The sequence below is a fragment of the Halichoerus grypus genome, chromosome 11, assembly GCF_964656455.1.
Source record: "Halichoerus grypus chromosome 11, mHalGry1.hap1.1, whole genome shotgun sequence".
Lineage (NCBI taxonomy): Eukaryota > Metazoa > Chordata > Mammalia > Carnivora > Phocidae > Halichoerus > Halichoerus grypus.
Genome location: NC_135722.1, coordinates 63292681 through 63312853, shown reverse-complemented (window position 1 = coordinate 63312853; position 20173 = coordinate 63292681). Strand labels below are relative to the sequence as shown.

At 36.1% G+C, this 20173-nt stretch overlaps 1 protein-coding gene across 12 annotated transcripts in view; it reads left to right on the top strand.

The window, feature by feature from the left end:
* DLG2 (discs large MAGUK scaffold protein 2) overlaps positions 1-20173 on the top strand; it is a 2206895-nt gene that overhangs the window by 740025 nt on the left and 1446697 nt on the right. The window contains exon 1 of one of the 12 annotated variants that reach the window (XM_078058623.1): positions 5202-5540. The exons of 10 other annotated variants lie outside the window; for them this stretch is intronic. In XM_078058623.1, the coding sequence (XP_077914749.1) occupies positions 5499-5540 (42 nt within the window). In that variant the 5' untranslated portion in view covers positions 5202-5498. Of the gene's footprint in view, positions 1-5201; positions 5541-20173 lie in introns of those variants that run through there. One more of the 12 variants, XM_078058622.1, reaches the window with a different exon arrangement.

The following is a 20173-nucleotide window of genomic DNA, read 5'->3' as shown; positions in this document are numbered from 1 at the left end:
TTGCATATAACACCCAGTGCTCCATGCAGAACGTGCCCTCCTTAATACCCATCACCAGGCTAACCCATCCCCCAACCCCCCCCCAGAACCCTCAGTTTGTTTCTCAGAGTCCATAGTCTCTCATGGTTTGTCTCCCCCTCCGATTTCTCCCCCTTCATTTCTCTCTTCCTACTATCTTTTTTTTTTTTAACATATAATGTATTATTTGTTTCAGAGGTACAGGTCTGTGATTCAACAGTCTTACACAATTCACAGCGCTTCTCAGCTTATGCTGATGCTGCTAATGAAGGATCACACTTTGAGAACCACTGCTCGACTCTAGAGTAGGGATGGGCAAACTACAAGCTAAAATATGTTTTTACATTTTTAAATGTTTGAAAAATATCAAAAGAACAATATTTCCTGACATGTGAACATTATTATATGAAATTCAGATTTTAATGTTTATTAATAAAGTTTTATTGTAACACATTATATAATGTCTATGGCTGTTCTCTCACTACAACATCAAAGTTGAGTAGTTGTAATAGAATTAGTAGTTGTAACAATGACTGTAAGTCTTGCAAGTATAAAATATTCACTATCTGGTCCTTTACAGAATCAGCAGTTGACTCTGCTTTAAGTAATTCTCAATCCTACCTGCACATTACAATCACCTGAGGAGCTTTATAAAATTCTGATGCCTTGGTTCCATCTCCAGATATTCAGATTTAATTGGTCTGGAATACAACCTAGTGGATCCTGAACATTTAAATATATCTTATCTGTCCTAATTAAATAAAATCAAAAGCAAGCAAACCTACCAAAGTTACTCTGCCTTAAAGAAAGAACTAGATAGTACAACTTCCTTATTTTATAATTAAGGAGAATTTTGTCCAGGTATATGAATTATTTGTCCATATTAACAGACATTGTTGCTGTCATTATTATTACCAAGTTATAATTGCAAATTGCTTTAATATTAAAAAATTTACAAAAACTAGGTTGTAGTCAAAAAGTGTTATATGCTTGTCTTAGTCCATTTGGGCTGCTATAACAAAATACTATAAATTGAGTGGCTTGTAAACAATAGCAATTTATTTCTCATAGTTCTGGAGGCTGTAAGTTCAAGATCAGGGTGCCCACAAATTTGGCGTCTGGTGAGAGTCTGCTTCCTGGTTCATAGATGTCTGTCTGCCTTTTCATTGTGTCCTCATATGGTGGAAGGGGCAAGGGAGCTGCCTGGGGCTTCTTTTATAAGGACACTAATCCCATTCATGAGGACCTAACTATCTCCCAAAGGCCTCACCTCCAAATACCATTACATTGGGGATTAGTTTTCAACATAGGATTTTGGGGGAACACAAACATTCAGTCTACAGCAATGTTCATTGTAAAAAAAAAAAAGCGAGAGAGAGAAATACAAACTATATGTAGATGTCAGGTTCTAAATTCAGTGCTTAAGGTAAAAATTGACTAAAATCAAGTTTACTTGATAGCCACTTTTTAAATTAAGAAACAAAGTAGTTGGCTTGTGTTAAAGGCCATGCTTTAAGAACAATATATTACACACTAGAATTACATGCATTCTAGGGAGATGTCCACACTACAGGAGGTACTCAGGAGCTAACATCATTTAGGAATCAATACATTTCTATCCCTTGTGTCATGATCCTCTCTAACCTGTGCTCATTTTTGCAGTAATAGGCAGAACCCCTCATAGGTCCCTTCCTGTGTCTTTATTTCTCTCATTTACTGAGAGAGGATATTGGATAAATAGTTCATTGTGGGTGAGGCCACTGTGGTATATAGAAGATATAAAAGGAAAAACGAAAGGTAATGTCTTGATTTCCCTTTCTAAGCCTAGTCCCAATTCCCAATGATCAACACTGTCAAAATTTTATACACATGCGTGTGCGCACACCCCCACCACAATTACATATAAATATACATACAAATATAGGCTCATACTGTACAAACTCTTTAGGAACCTTACTTTTATATTTAACATTGTAACTTCAACATCTTTTGATATAAGAATATGTATATGTACCTTATATTTTTCTAATCATTGTTTAGTATTCTGTGATATAAACTGTAATCTTACAAATAAGTCTTGCATTAATGGATATTTATAATATATCTGTATATATATATATATATGTGTGTGTGTGTGTGTGTGTGTATCTCTATCTCTATATATCTACATCTATCTGGGATTAATTCCTGGGAATTGAAGTTGAATCAATACATCAAAGAGAATGTGCCTTTTAAAATATTTGATAGATTTGATAACTTTCACAAAATTTTCACCATTAGTACTTGACATACCAATTTTAAAAATCTTTTCTAATTTTTATGCTTTTCCCTAAAATGAAGGAGGTGAAGCGTTTTAAATGTGTTTTGTGGTCTTTTTGTGAATTACCACTTTATGTTCTTTACCTATTTTTTTCATTCAGATTCATATTTTTTTCTTAATGACTTATGAAAATGCTTTGTATTTTAAGGAAATATTCCATTGAATATGTTGTATTGTTTTCCCATTTTGTCATTTTTCATTGTATGTAATTTAGCTAAGCAGAAATTTTATATTTTTATATATTCACAGTTGTTTATTTTTCTTATATGTCTTCAGGTTTCTCCACTCCACAATTATATAAAACCAAAACCAAATCTGTTTTCTTCTAATATGTTTATGATTTCAATCTTTATACTTAAATTTTTGATCCATCCAGACTATTTTGATGATGGGATTCATCTTGAATCTTCTTAATGACACTATGAATTAAGTATGATCCCCATTTTAGACATCTCTGTTTTATAAATGGTAAAAGGATCTGATGTGGAAGGAATTTTCCAGGACTCCTGGCTCATGAGGATTGGAGCCTAAATTTACTATGCTGTCTCATAAATAATAGCCAGTTATTGTTTCCTTCTACAATAGCAAATGTTATTCTTTCAGCAGGTACATTGCCCTGTTGAACTCTTTGCCTAAAAATAGGGAATAATTTTTAGCGGGACGTTGTCATTGTAGTTAGTGCTTTTCCTGTATCTGTAAAATGAGAATAATAAGTCAGCTATCCTAGTACAGTTAGGAAATTTAAGCAGCAAATCTACAGGTATGGCCCAGGTCCAGTCGGTACTGGGATACTGTGGGATGGGTAAGTGTAGGTGGGAGTTTTAAGCAGATATGCAAACGTAAGAGCCTTTCTTTAGAATGTACATACATTAGCCCTGTATCTGAAGTCCTGTCAGAAGCCCTCCCTGATTGCCTCAGCAGGGAAACCTCCCTGTGTTTTTTTACCTGTAACTTCATTTTTGCTTAATCCTTCCCTATGAACTGTTCTGAGATTTGTAACATTTCCCAGCTCTTTTCTGTCTCTCCTGGGCCATCCAAATACCCTAGGGTCTATTAAAATAATAATTTTTTTTGTAGAAAGCTATAAATTTGATTTTCCCCCACAATTCCTAATGAAAAAAAAAACTAACATTACTTATTGACAAGTTGAAAAAATGGTTTTTAAAAATCTTCTGAACCCCCCCCCCCCCATGGAGAAACGCATTTTAAATTCTATGTTTTCCGTAGCATTGAGTTGCTATGTTTGGGTCTGTTTATCCAGAAGTGCTGCGGGAAAAGTGACCTGCCATGACCTCAGGAGAGGAAAGTGTTATGAACTGAAATGTTTGGTTTTGCACTTAAAGCCATGATAAAAGTTGTGGAATGACGAGAGTTGGGCCTCCATGTTGATGTTTGAATGTCCTGGAAGTCACTGGTTGTGTTGCAAGTGCTTACAATTTGTAATTACCTAGACTCATATGACAGACAGAACTGGGAATCAAATTAAGGAGCTGCCTTCTCTTACGATGCTAGAGAATCTCCAGCTTAAGACAAGATTGCCTTTTTTCCTTCCTAAAAAAAGGCACAAACAATGACAGCCCAAAATAGCTATTTAGTCAGAACTGACGACACTTTCTGAATGCTTGTCATTAAGAGAGAAATAGAAAATCCTGATTTTCTTCTTCCTTTAATTTCTCTCCCTTAAATACCTTGCTCCTCCTGAAGCTGCCTCACCTCATTGCCCAGGAGAAATGCCCAGCGGCTCTGACAGGGCCTCAGCACCACTGCAGGCTCCAGAGGGGAGGGGCCTTATGCAAAACATATTACAGAAAAATCCTAAAAGTCACTGCAGCTTTTTCTAGTGAGTTATGCTGATCTTCCCTGTTGCTGTAAGCTGATGGGGGAACGTCGTGGCAAAGACAGTACCACTCTTTTTCCTCCCACTATTTTTGCTGCAGTGAGAACTGTTCATTTCTGCTTGCATTTCGCCAGATAGCTTCAGAATTCTAGCTGAGAATTAGGGCTTTCTAAGGCTGGAAATAAGAGTTTAGAACCTTAAATTGGACTTTGTCCTTTTGGCTCAGTAAAAATTGAGTTAATTTGCAGCATCCAGCGCCTGACTGGAATGACAACAGACAGTAAGATCTGACGATGTTTTTGAATTAAGTTTTTTTTTTCCCCTTATGGATTCATGGGGGCAGAAGCTTTTATTTTTCTCTCTTGCTCTTTCCCTTACAGAGCCAGCTGAACATGTTACATTCAGCAGCAGTAGCTACTGAATCTACGGTTATGTTATCCCCTGGAATCTTCTATCTTCATCTCAATCCCATCCTCTATTATTGATTGTAATTTACCAGTAAAGCTTAGTTTTGGAAAGAAAAAATAGATGCAGTGTTTTGTTAGCAAGCCTAGCAACTTTAGATATCCCTGGAAGATGTAACAGATATTACAGGACAGGGAAGTAAGAGAAGGTGGTATTTCTCAGGCATGTAACCACAGATCACCCTAGGGGAACACAGCTTACATTTTAGGGGACTTGAGGAGACAGTGATCCTTTTGGTCCTGGTCCTATTCCACATGAAAAAGCAGAATGAGATGTGTTTGCAGTGATTTGTAGTATTTGCCAAACAGGGTGCTGCATCAGAATAGCCTGGAATCTAGTGCAGAGCCCATATTAAACCTCCAAAGGGAGAGGGGTTTCCTCTTCATTTAGAGTCTGCCCGGTGCAGTCCCACTGTAAAGTATCTAATAGGATAATACCAGGGCTCTCCAGAAATATAAGTAACTCATTGGTTAAATTTCATTCTTCACCTTTCCCCCCCCCTCCTTCCTGAGTGAGCTCATTCCCCCCTCCCGTTTTTTTTTTTTTTTTTTTTTTAAACCCAGTGATTTAAAATGCTAGAAGGAAAGCAACTGAAGTCTTAACTTTCAGATGCTGAATTCTCAGCTAATTGAAATTACTGGGCACAATGCTATATATAGCCAATGAAGAGATTTTGAGCTCTCACTCAGTGCCTTCAAGACATGTCGTTTTGTAGTCAGAGAAAACAGAGATCAATGCATTTTCAAACTGACAGAGGGAACGGATGCTCCTTAGTAGCACATGCCCAGGATCGTGTGTGTGGGGCTTGCGCTGTGCTGAGAAGCTGAATACCGGTCCATATGCTCCTTATTTACTGCAATGTTCTTTGCATGTTACTGTGCACTCCGGACTAACGTGAAGGTAAGAGGAGGCGAGCCGGCAACTGGGCACAATATACATGTTAAACCAGCTGCAGAAAATGTCTACCTTGTGTAGCTTCAGGACTTTTCCGATTGCTGGCTGAGCAGGCAGATTATTACAGGTGGTTGCAAGGGCTTTGTTTTATTGTTGCCGAACAGCCTCGCTGGGGGAGCATGTTGGAACGCTGCTGTGAAGTGACCTTCAGGTTTAACTATTTGTAATTCAGGTTCACGCTCACACTTGGGGGGTGGAGTTGGGGGAGGAAAAGATGACAATTATTTAGGTAGGCCAGAACCAAGAAATTAGAGAAGGTAAAAAACTATACAGCATGCTTTAGATTAAGATTTAAAGTCTTTCTTTTAAAAAGTGCTGTGAGCTGCCTGTGTTCGTGCAGCTTAATTAAGAGTTGGGGATTAAATGTAGTGGCTATAATGGCATTAGAATGTGATCTGTGGGATATCTGACCATCCTGTTCATATAAACAAATTATCATCATTGGAAGTTGGTGATATTGATTGTACAAATCCTCAGCTCTGGGTGGGCTGGTTGCTTAGGCTGCGTGGGCGCCGCTGCCCCAGTGTTGTCACCCCGCTGACATTCACTTGCTGTAGCTAATGAGCCTCCAAAGTTGAGCCTAAGTTTGGGAGATTTACCCCTTGTCGGGAAGGACGGCGTTATTGTTGGAGAGGTTTTCTGACACTGTTCATTCAGCACTGAGCCAGACAGGCAGGCCAGCTGTGGAATACCAGTTGCATAATTCAAGTGAATTACATCCTCTTTTAGCTTTTTGAACTTGTATATCTTATTGAAGGGAGTCCAAAAGGAAAGTGATTGCCTTTCAGGAAAAAGAAAAAAAAAATAAAGGCAGTTAAGACTTAATACCTAAAATAGGAATCTTAAAAAAAAAAGAGTCAATGTAAAGTGTTTCCCCCTTTTATTTTACTGGGGGAGTATTTTAATGTGTCTGGGCACTAAAGTTTTGTTTTCTGTGTTTACAAGTTTTATTAAAGAGCTCCCTGCTGCTCACTCTTTTGTAAGCCTTTTTGTTTTCTATTTGAATTTCAAACAGGTAGTATTTATGTTTTGATGACCAATTCTTTTACAACTACAGCCTGGCAGCATTGTGTGGGTCATTTTGCAGAGTCCTACAGAATTTACTTTTTACTACTTTTAAGATTAACTTCAGCAGTCAATTTTTCCCCATATGTCTGATGGATATAGTAAATGACATGAAAAGAGATATTTAAAAACCTAGCGTGTACCCAAATGTCAGCTTGGATTTCTCCATCACCAACGCCTATTCCTATTATGGGGTATGGCATGCATTGTTCTGTAAGCTCAATGAATTGTAAATGTTTTCCCTCCTCATCTTTTTTGAAGGAGAAAAGTGTTGTGTTTTTTTTTTTTTCAGAGAAATATTCATACATATTTTTGATTAAGAGATAACAATTGTTTTTGATAGTCCATTGTCATATTTCAGAAGTGCAAGAAAACCTGAGTCCAAAGTTCCTTTCATATGGGTTTTGGGAAATCCATTTTTTTAAAACTCTTGACTACTATCAGTGTGGTCTTTATGGGTTGAGCTGTAATTTTTTCGCACTTAAACTCATAAGCAAAGGAATGAAAATACTTTTACCAACAGTATCTTAATTCAGATAACTTGTGGATAATAAATTCTTAGTACTTTGGCTAGTCTGTACTGAGATACAAAAGACTCAGTAGCAGCTCAGAACATGCACATTGCCACATACAACACATATAACCTTGCTTTAAGTTGTTTAACTTCAATTTTACATATGCTTAAGTCCTTTCAATAATTAGTTCTTGCACTTTCTTGCATCATTTTCTTTTAGGGTTATCTTTTCCTTCTGAGATAGCAAGGTTTGTAAAAGAATTTACATTTCACTTGTGGTCTGATATTCCATCAAGTTGGCACAGTGAAGTCTTATCTGATAATTTTATTTTTAATTTTTGTTTTATTTCTTATTACATTTTAAAGTATTTGATTTTATTTCTATTGGGCCTAGAATTACTAACTTGTTTGGTTCTGGTAAAGTCTTTTTCATAGTGTATAGCTTCTTATGTTTCCATGATTGAATGTGATTGGTGTCACAGTGACCTAAAACTTTAAGGTGGTTAAGATTCAAAAAATAGAAATATCTCTTATTTATTTTTTTTTCTGCACAGAATTAACCTCAAACATCACAATCTTTTGTTCTGCAATGATTGTTTTGTTAATTGGACATTTATAATATAATACAGTCAAAAGAATTTTTTGAGAGTGGAATATTTTATTATATTTCATATGTGTTTTTATGTAACACAGGCATTAACGCTGTGCTGTATGTATACGCTCTATATGTGTGTCTCTATATCTAGTATGTATGCACTATATGTGTATATATAGTACACACACTATACACACACACACAATTTACAACTCTCAGAATATAGCTTATGGGTCACCATTTATTCATTCATCTATCAAAAAATTTTGAAGGACAACTGTGATTTGTGTACCATGCTAGAGTCTGGGAAACTAAGATCACTAGAAAACAGTCCTTGCTCTCAAGAAGGTTCCAATCTTGGAAAGGCCACAGACATATAAACAAGTAAGTGGTTTGAAATATTACAAGACTAGTAATGGAAGTCTATGCAGGGCATTGTAGGGACAAAACAAAACAGAATACTCGCCAATTTTACATGGGCTGGTCAAGAAAGGTTTCACTATGAAGTCACCTCTGAGTTGAATCTTGACAGCTAATGGAGTTTTGCCAAGCAGCCTAGAGCGAGAAAGTCATGCCAGGTAGATGGAATGACAAAAACATGGTACTAAGAAGCAGAACACTTTGGAAAGCTACAAATAGTTTGCAGTGGATGGAGCATGGGGTCTTGCAAGGCTGAACAGTGAATTAATATGGCAAAACAAATAAATGGGAGCTAAAGCTAGTGCTGTGAGAAATGACTGAGTGATCCTCACAATCTAACTCTTTAGAAATTGTGTTATTTTGCCACCTATTTCTGGAAGGAGAGCTTTCTAAAGAAGGAAAAGAAATGAAAACTTCTAAACAAAGGGTATTATTTATATTCTGTGGGGGTTTTTTGTTGTTGTTGTTATCTCTAAGTTTGAGTTTGATAAACATTCATATCATATGGGCTTGGATTTATCTTTTAATTTTTTAAAGAATGTGATTAGAACAACTTAATCTGAGACAGCTCAAGCAAAAAGGGGCAATGTGATCATTATAAAGATGCATAATAACTCATCATCTCAAATTGCTTATGTTGTACAAAAAGTACCTCTTCGATAGGAAACTGTATAAGAAGTTTGTTGTACCAGATGTCCATATCATCTTGTCCTTAGAAATGGCTCTATTTTTGAAAGTAATGATATTGATAATAACTTACATCCAGATGATACCTTTTGCTTTTCTAAATAACTATGTTCCTCGTCTCATTATTTCCTCCTTTTATCCTGCTGCTATAAACATACATATACACTCACAAACCCACAATCTCTGAAATATGAATGGCAAATATTAGACCCATTTCACAGATAAGAAAATTAAGATAGAGAAAGGGAATGGCCAGTTCCTCTGTTCCACAGTGTGTCAGAAGGAGACCTAATGTAGGGCTCAGATCTCTTCGCCTAGTTTACTGCTTTCCTTCTCATTCTAGTATACCCTGCCGCCTACCTCATAGATTCAAGAATTCTCTTTTATTTCTGAAATTCCTTAATAGTAAATATAAGAACTTTTCAGAAAAAGAGTATAGCCAAATGATTTTAAAGCATAGGTTTTTGGGATTTCAAAAGAACTACGTTTGGGTCTATCTTTCCCACAGATTGCATAGAAACATTTTCTGCACAAAAAATTTTTGATCTACCTGAAGTTCAATAACAATAATAATAATAATAATAATAATAATAATAATAATAATTATGTGAGCTAAGGCATGTAAACACCATAAGAAAAATCTTAGAATATAATAGGTACTCAATCAATTTAACTCCTAACTGATATAGTTGAGGCCACTGGATAGGGGTAAGACTTCAGACTTGCTTTCAGTAAAAATCATGTTAAGAAATTCTAGGAATTCAGCCCAATTAAAATAAATTTATAATTAATGAGAAACATATTCAGATATAATATTCCTCTCCCACCACTATCACCATCACTACCATGTTCAAGTCTCTGTATCATCAGCATCCAGAACAATGCCAAGTACATAGTATGTGCTGAATAAATATTTGTTAGATGATTGCATTAACTGAGTACAAGATGTCTCTTTATTCCTCAGCTTTTCCCCAGATTTATTTATCTTAACCCTTTTTAAGTTATTTTGAGAGAAGGGAAAAAACAAAACCATAGACTTTAAAGTCATATAGGCTTTTGGGATTAAACACTGGATTTGGCAATCACAAACAACTTGCATTCAGTCACTCTTACAGATCTGCACAGCCAGGTCGTATAGCTAGGTTGGAGGGAATCAATAACTCAAACTAAAACAATTTATTGGATGCCTAACTGCTATAAATTCAGACATTCATCATGCTTATTTCTAGCAGGTTTATTCAATGAAGTCATTCTTTTCTAAACACCGCACCCTTTTCTGCCTCTGAGCATTTGCTGGAATTGTTTCCTGCAATGGGAATCCCTTCTCTGTATGGTCATGCTTGTTTAAATTCTATTCTTCCTTTAAGAAATAGAACAAGGTGTCTATCTTACAAGAAAGCTGTTGCAGCCACATAACTCCCTTACTTTATCCCTCCTCTGATTTGATGAGTGCAATTTTTACATCATTCATGGCAATAAATCTTATATTGCCTTATGCCATCATTTGCCATTTTTATCTTACATTGCTAGATAATTTTTATTATGTTTGGGTATTGCCCTCACTGTAACTAGATTTTAAGCATTTTGAGGACAGGAGCTATATACTATTTTGTTCATTTTTTTCCCCTTGTAGTTTGTATGTTAGGAATTTAAAAAAATGATGGATAGACTGATTGAAAGGGAAACTTGCAGAAACTCTACCTCCTTATGCTACTGATGCTTATTCTCAGCTAGATTTCATGATACATCCCACATATTGATGCTTTTAATAAACACATTATTTTGTTGTAGGCAGGGCCTGGAGTCATGAATCAGAATGTGTGGACAGTTTGTGTAACACCTATGGCTCATCCAAATCAGGAGTGGTCCCTCTCAGGTTTCAGTTGAATAATTATCTCTTTTAGGAAGCCAATAATATATTAGTCCCTCACTGGGCCCTTATATTATGGCCTCCAAATGGTGTGCACCTGCTCAGTATATTGGGTTTATAATACCTAGGCCTACTCAATGTATTGGATTTATAATTTCTAATGAGGCTCTTTAATACAAAACTTTAAAAAATAATACAAGGAATTAGTTGATAAAGAATAAAACAGCACAGCAAACAATAGCAATGATAGCTACAATTTGTTAAGCTCTTAGTATAAGCCCTGGACTACAACAATAACAGACACCTCAATTTTTTTAAAATAAGGTAAGGAATTAACTAAATGATAAAATTGCATGTTTTACATAGTATGACCTTACCATTCCTTTTCTAAGCTTCTTTCTAGTAAATATGTTTAGAGTCAGAGCATGAGGCTTTGTTCCGATTCTATATTCATTAAGTCACCAATTATTTAATGAGCATCTATTATGTGTCAGGCACTGACCTAGTTGCTAAAAATACAGGGTGGAATAAAACAGACAATAATCAGACAATAATCCTTATCCTCATAGAATTTAAATGCTAGTAAGGTAGATGGGCAGTAAAAAAGTGAAGTAAAATGCATAGTGCCTGGGTGGCTCAGTCAGTTAAGCGTCCAACTCTTGTTTTTAGCTCAGGTCATGATCTCATGGGTCATGAGATTGAACCCCACATCTTGCTCCACACTCAGCATGGAGTCTGCTTAAATTTCTCTCTCCCTCTCCTTCTACCCCTCCCCCGACTCGTGTACGCACACTCTGTCTTTCTCTAAAAATAGCTAAGTAAAAATCTTAAATCTTAAAAAAAAATAAAATGCTAAAAAGAAAAAAAAGAAAACATGGAAAGAATATCAGAAATGTGAATGTGGAATGGGGTTGAGTTTACAATTTTAGATAAAGTGGTTAGTGAGAGTCTCACTAGGATGTGAATTTTGAGTAAAGACCTAAAGGATGTGAAGGGATTAGCCATATAGGAAACGGTAGCAGAAAATGCAAAGGCCCTGAGGTGGGAGCTGGCCCAGCATTTGAAGGAGTGTCTAAGAAGCCAGTGTGGCTGGTAAGAGAAGGAGCAAAAGTGAGCCGCTCATATAGGACTTTGTAAGTTAGGCTTCCTCTCTCAGTGAGATTGGAAGCCAGCAGGGATTTTAGGAGGGGAGGCACTTGATTTGACCAATGTTTTCACAAGATCATTCACTAAGAGGGCAAGGGCCAGAGCAGAGAAACTAGTTAGAAGTTCCTGCAGTAATCCAGGTAAGAAATGTTAATAGCTTGGATCAGGTTATACCAGTTGAGACTTGGAACAAGTTATCTAGTTCTGTATACAATTTTATTTTTGGATATTTATCTTTGTTTTTCTTGCCCTGTTACTGAGATCTCCTCAGCTCTGGGGTACTGGTTCTCAGCTCTTCTATACTTAACCAGTATTAATTGGAGAAGAATGCTTTACTATATGGTTGTCGTTGCCGTTTTACCACTTTTTAATCCTCTGAACATTTTGAAGGGTAGTCACCCAAGATTTATGTCATACATGTACATTCAAGATTTCATTTTATTTTTGGCTTCAGATCTTCTGATCTTCAGGGAGCTACCTTAGTTCTGAAATGAATCTACTCAAAGCTACTTGAGGGCAGGAACAATGTCTCATATGCATTTATATCCCCATTGCTTTGCAAGTGGCAAATGATCAATAAATGTTTGCTAGATGAGTGATTGAATGAATGTTAGTCACTTAAAAAGTTGGACATATTTTACAGAGTGCGTCTTTGGATTAGGCATGGTACCACCAAATAAGAATACATACACAAAAAGGAGAATTGATTTTGCTCTTGACAAATTTTCCTGTCTAATGGCAAATTATCGCCCCTTTTATGACAGTATTTCTCCAACATCAGAATCTCTAGGGAAGCAGCCTGGGAATCTGGAAATTATGCTAGGTAATTCTTATCATAAGACAAGTTTGAAAAACACTGTCTTATGGCTTATGTTTGGAATTACAGCAGTGAGTCAACAAGTTTGTTGAGAAATTGTTATGTGTTAATATTTATGTAAGTAACATATATATCCCAAGTATTTCAAACTTTTTGGACTGCAACCCATAGTAGAAATATAAATTAAAAATTGCAACTCAGTATGTATAAGTTTCACAAAGTAATACTTAACTTTCCCAAAAGCTATGCATTCTGGCATTTTCTATCCTACTTATTACCTTTTTAAATTTTGTTTCTTTTTTATAATTTTGCTCAGGATTTTCTAGATGTATTTTAATCAGAAAAATGGTTGAGGAATTACATTTCATACTGACCCATTTAAAACCGTTTTCTTCATTTACCCTTATTAATGAGTTTGAATGGGTACAGAATGGGCTGTAACTCACAATTTGAAAAACACTATAACATGTTCCCTGCTTTAAGGAACATACAACCTCAATTAGGATTATGCATCTACGAGATGCTGAATTACAATAGTCAGCAAACACCAAGAGGGAAATGTGTGAAAGCTGTGCACTGAACACAGGCTAGGTGTCCATATAGCCTGGTCCATTTACTGATTAGTGTAGTCATTTGAGAATTCATGGTTCAGCACTTACTTCCCTGGCCCTGGCTCTGGCTTTGAGGTTTAGCCTGTCCACCAACGTACCTCAGTATGCCTAATAGCAATAGCTAATGTTTATGGAGTATTAGTGATGTGATGGCAGGCGCTGTTCAAAGTACTTCACTCATTTAATCTTCACAACACTTGAAGAGGTTTTTTATTAAACACATTTTGCAGGTGAAGGGACTGAGTTATAGAGGTTTAGTTGTCCAGGGCCTCACAGCAAGTAACTGGCACGACGATAAATGCCAGACACAGGAACCAATGCTCAGGATAGGGCAGTACCTGGAAGAAAACCTCTCTTATTCTTGATCCTTGCTCTGGTGCTTAGTACTCTGACTTCTGATTCTTTTCACCAAGGGGCAGCTTTGCATATTTTTAATTTCCATGACTCTGTTGGTTATTCTCTGGCTTGTTGACTTAGCTTCTGATCAGATCCCAGTTCCCCCTGATTTGGGTGTGTCATAGTTTCTTCGATTAGGCAGTGACTAGAAGAATTCCCATGGGCCTGGTAACTTATACCCTCCCATGATTCAGGGGTGCTTACACTAAAGAGACAGTCATAACCATTTGAGGTATGAGCACCCTTTGAAAGAGGCCAATTTGCTCAACTCTGCTCTTATTATTAGTGCAGTAAATAAGGTAATAAAACTCTCCAGGATGAATTGGTATTGCTAGGAGAACCTAGCTCTTGAGAATTGAAAACGGAAAGATGAACAATAAAACAAAGAGACATTTGACCCTGGGAAGGTCTGGTCTTAAATATTTCCCAAATGTAAAGTAGATTTTTTCTTTTTGTTCAGACTCATAAAGGACTTTGACACCTTTAAAATAGGCAGAATTTAATTGAAAGAAACCGAGGGAATGTCTTTCTTCGAAATGAAAATTAGATGAATAGGAGACAAATTTTGAGTCATGTTTCATTTATTATTTATTTATTTATTTATTTATTATTTTCTAATGGGTGTACTTAGATTTAAATATTCTTTAAAAAGGTATACGTAGATTTATTTGTTTGTTTTTTTAAGGTTGTACCTAGATTTGAAGAGGAAAGTAAGACCACGGGGTATGCAGTGAGCCTGGAAAGGAGGGATTTGGGTAGGTTTCTGGAGCAGATCCCTGAATCTCACTGGAGTAACTAAAGGAGCCCTTTGCACTTATGTTGGATGTCTAGGCAATTAGTTTATAATCTTTACTCTTTCGAACTCTTTAGGAAAAGTAAACGTAGAAATCAGTTTTGAATGGGTCAGTATGAACTGTATCTCAACTGTTTTCATGATTATAAAAGTAATAGATATGCTCATTATAGAAAATGTGTAAAGTCCAAAGAAGGAGAAAAATTTATACTTGCTCACAGTCTTGCCACTCATATATAAAATCTCTGTATTCTTTTCATTTTTAAAAATATATGTGTGTATGTATATGTATATGTATATGAATGTATATGTGTTCTGTGTATAATATATGTAGGATCAAGCTATATTATTTATACCCTGTGTTTTCATTTAATACCATGTCATAAGAACATTCTCACATCATTAATAATTCTTCATAAGCATCTTTTTTAATGGCTGCATACGAGGGGAACTTTTTTGAAAAGTAAATAAATAAAGGTAGGCAGGAACAGAAAGCACTGTTTTTCTCAGACCATTACTTTTCAACAGAGGATAGAAAGCTTTCAAGTATAACCTTGGAATAGCTTTGAAATGAGATGCAGTTTGGAAAAAAATATACGGTGAGTCTGAGTTTCAAAAGAGTCATTGCCGTTTTACTTCAAACAGGGAAACTATGTATACTTAATGCAAATATGTTCCTTTAGCTAGTCCGCTAACACTGTTTCTACATTCACCCCACCAAATAATTGCTTTGAGCTGTGTGTATGTGTGTGTGTGTGTGTGTGTGATTATTTTAAACAGAAGACAACCAGACAACTTCCTATTATCACTATTCTCCTAGGCATTTAGAGCAGAAACATAGAAATCATTTTTAACTCTCCAGCCCCCATAGAAATCTAATCAGTCCACCAATCCTGTAGAGTCTATCTCAGTGATATCTCCTACCTCTTGTCTCTTTCTACCTCTTTCTTTCTTAGTGGAGGCACTCATTACCTCTCAATGTAGGCACATCCTGACTAGCTTCCCTATTCTCTCTGTTTCCTCTTCAAATTTATCCTCCCCATGGTGTAACCAAACTTATTTTTCTAAAACACAGATAAGAAGTGGCTAACTATTTCTCTGTTCAAGAGCTTTCTGTGTTTCCTACTGCCATAAAAATTCTTCCATCCTTATGGTATGGCCTCAACCACCTTTCCATCATTACCTCTGCTAGACTCCACTTACAGGTAACATATACAGCCAGAATCCAGTCCAGCCATGTACCCATCCACTGCTCATGCCATAGCAGGGTTGCAGAAAAAATGAATGGTAGAAAACCTAGGTTTGAAATTCATCATCTCCACTTACAAAATAGTCTGCAATACTTCTGGGTGAGTAAATCAGTTTTTCTGATGTTTAATTTCTAGATGTTCTAATTGAAATGATAATGATATCATCAACCTAATAGCATGAGCATGGCTTTAGACAGATAAATCCTATATGCAGGATCCATTCAGAACATGCTGAATATTTCAAGAAAGCCAATGAAATGCCAATGGAAGCAGTGAAGAGGGTTAGCTTTAAACTTGGTAGTTTTATGAACTTGTATAACTGACAATTCCTGTTACAGCATATTTTGAATCCAGTGGATATGGGCTAGGAAAAAATTCCTTTCTACAATTTTGGAGTTCATGAGATAGTGACTGTAAACAATATTTTGTCTATAGTTTAGAAGGTGAGAAAAATCACCCTCAATATCTGCAGTTATATATCTCCCAGCCAAGATCTCTATATGAACTACAACCTCAGTCAGCTACATAAAAAACCCTCAAAATTTCTTGGGAAACCAACCACAAAATTTGCATAATTGTTTCCTTAGTGGGCAGATATCTCTAATCCTGAAAAGATTTTGATTAATTATAGAATACTGAAGGAAACTAAACCTTTTATTAATATTTTATTATGTAATAATTATACATATTTGGTAGTATATGTATTTGTATTTTTAAAGAGAATTTGCTAGATTACAATATTTAACAAATTAAATATTTTAGAATGTCAAAGAATTAATTTTAACTTGAGATTTTAAGATGAGAAATGAAAGAATCAACATTTGCACTGTAGCAGAACATGTAAGAGTGCTTAAAACTCACATTTTGGTATAATTTTCAGATATAAAATAATTATTTAAATACTTGGGAAGGTTTGTTATTCAGATAAAGTACAGTTTAAGGAAAACTTTAAAAGGAAATTTAATTATGTTAAATTTATAAATGCAGGTTAAAATATATAAGGGGAGTTTAATTAAGTCATAAAAACTTCCTTAACAGTGATTGTAGAAATCTTGCTAGATTTATAAATAATTATAAATTGAACTTAAGTAAAAATCTAGACTTTTAATTTATAATTTAAAAATTAAATATTAATTTTACAAACCAACAGAGCTCCAAATAATCTTTTTTTAAATTTTATTTTATTATGTTATGTTAATCACCATACATTACATCATTAGTTTTTGATGTAGTGTTCCATGATTCATTGTTTGCGTATAATACCCAGTGCTCCATTCAATACATGCCCTCTTTAATACCCATCACCAGGCTAACCCATCCCCCCCACCCCCTCCCCTCTAGAACCCTCAGTTTGTTTCTCAGAGTCCATAGTCTCTCATGGTTCATCTCCCTCTTCGATTTCCCCCCCTTAATTTTTCCCTTCCTACTATCTTCTTCTTCTTCTTCTTTTTTTTTTTTTTTTAACATATAATGTATTATTTGTTTCAGAGGTACAGGTCTGTGATTCATCAGTCTTACACAATTCATAGCGCTCACCATAGCACATACCCTCCCCAATGTCTATCACCCAGCCACCCCATCCCTCCCACCCCCCACCACTCCAGCAAGTCTCAGTTTGTTTCCTGAGATTAAGAATCCTATCAGTGAGATCGTATGATACATGTCTTTCTCTGATTGACTTATTTCGCTTCAGAGCTCCAAATAATCTTTTCTGAACACAAAAGATGACTTAAAACACACACATTGCACACTTTAGGGCTGTTACAAGGCATGAACAGAAAAATGTATATGAAAAACTTTGTAATTTCTAAAACACCGTAAAAGCATTTGTCATTATTTTTCCTTCTAATTGGTTTTGCTCAGTCTGTTACTTTAGATTTGAAAAGTATTCACCTTTTCTCTCCCCTACATAGTAATTGTCCAGTCAATCAAGGCCCTCCCAGTTAGTATCTTCTCCCAGGTAGAGAGATTAACTGTTTCCTATTCTCCAGTATTTTGTATTACTTTGTATTGTTAGTGTAATACTTGTTAGACTGTATTACTAGTGTAGCACTTTGTATTACCAGTGTAACATGTATATACCCCTAATATTGGAGATGTTTACTCATCTTTACTCATGTTTCTCTTCTAAGAAAGGAATTCTGTTATCTTCTTCTGTTAACTTTTTTTTTTTTTAAGCAAACATTAATTGAATCTCCCTTATGTACTAAACACTGTATTCTTACAAGGAACAGAGCCATTATTAAGAAAGGATATCTATGTCTGTGTTTAGTAGATAATGAGTTATTGAATTTAAATTGAAATGAAAAAAACATTGTCCAAAGAAAATTCTGTAATAAAATTTTTAGAAAAGCAGTTGATTAGTTCAGAAAAATTCAGTTAATGTAACTAACAAATAAGAAAAATTCAAAATACATTAAAGAAAATTTGAGACTTCACCAGCATAGTGAAAAGCGCTCACTTTCCCTTTTAGGTCTAAAACACTGTTTTAGTTCAGATAAACAAGTTAGAGGATAGTTTTGCAAAATGATGGGAGCAGTAGAGGCCGGGGGTGGTTGGAGATCGGTGAGATAGAACTGTTTATCTGTATGAGAATTACTCAGTCAAGGCTGTCTGCCCATTCCTATTTTGTAGACTCTGCTGCCCACCTCCCATTCCTTCCCTGCCTTCAAGTCTACCACAATCAACAAGGCTGTTTTCCCTTTTCTTTAGTCCAGCAGTCAATAACATTGATTTTCACAGCACTAGGTGATTCTCACCTCTTCCCTCATTATCCCCTCCTTCAGGGCTAAACAAAGCCAAGTTCCCAGGTGTGCACCACAGTTTGCAGAGCTTGTAAAACAGAAATGGCTAGAGGCAGAATGTAGGGCTTTGGCTGGGTGGGAAGGACAGTCAGTGCCACAAAATCCCTCAGGAGCATCCTGGGCAGAGTATTTTTGACACAATCTTAAGTTAAGGGATAATATATCCTCCAGAGAAAAAGAGCACATAAAATGTCTATCTTCCTCACTGCAGTTCCATTGAGTAGGCTGAGGGGAAAAAAGGCCTGAGGTCCTATTTCCATGTGTAATTCTTACTGAGCCTTATTCAAATAGACAGATACTACTCCTGGGGAAGAGACCAACTATTGGAGATGAGTCAGAAGAGCAGTAATACATAACAGGGCCATCGATGGCCAGTGTTTCGCAAAAGAAAAGGAAGAATTTACTCAATGAGTGCTTACTATGAGCTGGGAATTTCATAATCTGTATTTTTTTTTAATCCTTTTGGCAACCCTGTCAGGTATTACTGCCCTCACTTAATAGACATTAAAACTAAAACCTAGAGGGCACATTCATATGCCCAAGATCACATTGCAAGAAGATGATAGAGCCAGTCTTTCTCAAATATACCATATTGCCTTCCAGAACCGCTGACTTTTCTTCTTGAGAGTTCATGCAAAATCTTTAGTAATTAGAAGGAGTGGAAACATGACCCCTCGGTTTAGAGATGAAGGGGAAAATGTTAAAATCAGTTTTGATTCAGTAATCTTATGAGGGAATGGTAGAGGGTTTTGTTGGATAGCCAAGAGGAGAAGCAACTGAGAGAGGAAACTTCAAGTACTATTTAGGAAAGATTTAGCCCAAGCTTGTGAAGAGGTGCCTAGATGCAGGGTTTTTAAAGATCGGAAGAGGAATTTCAGGTTTCTAGACTATCTGGGCTGTGATACTCTAGAATTTTGTGTGACCAATCAGGGTTAGCTCAAGTAACACCACCTCTTTTTTTTTCATGTTAAGTTAGTCACCATAAGTACATCATTAGTTTTTGATGTAGTGACCCATGATTCATTGTTTGCATATAACACCCAGGTAACACCACCTCTTAAATATTACAGCTTTGGTTTGAATTTTTTCCCTACCTATGTCTCTTATATAGGCATAGATTTTATTGTATGACTTATATGTGCTAATATTTACAAGCTTTTCAAAGTGTCTTATCTGCAAGGGAAACTGAGTCAATGGTAGACTCCTTCCTTCTTCAGTGATGTCTTCCTCTCACCCCACCTGCCCCATAATGGGAAAGTTAATTCCCAGTCTTTTCGTTCCGCTGAGGTGTAAGAGTGATGTTACTACTCCCAGGGAAAACACCTTTGGAATCAAAGCCTTAAGAATTGACATCAAATTCAACTATAACAATCAATTTCAAGCCTAAACCCTCAAGTGGTGGAGGAATACAGGTGTCCCTAGAGCTGCCTAGCAGTTTCTGAAGAAACACTGTAGAGCTGTGCTGTCCGGTAGAGTGGCTGGCTAGTCACATGTGGCTATTAAGCATTTGAAATGTGGCAAGTCTGAATTGAGATGCATTATAAGTGTAAAATCAATATTAGATTTTGAAGGCTCAGTATGGGGAAAAAGTAAAGTATCTCAATATTTTTT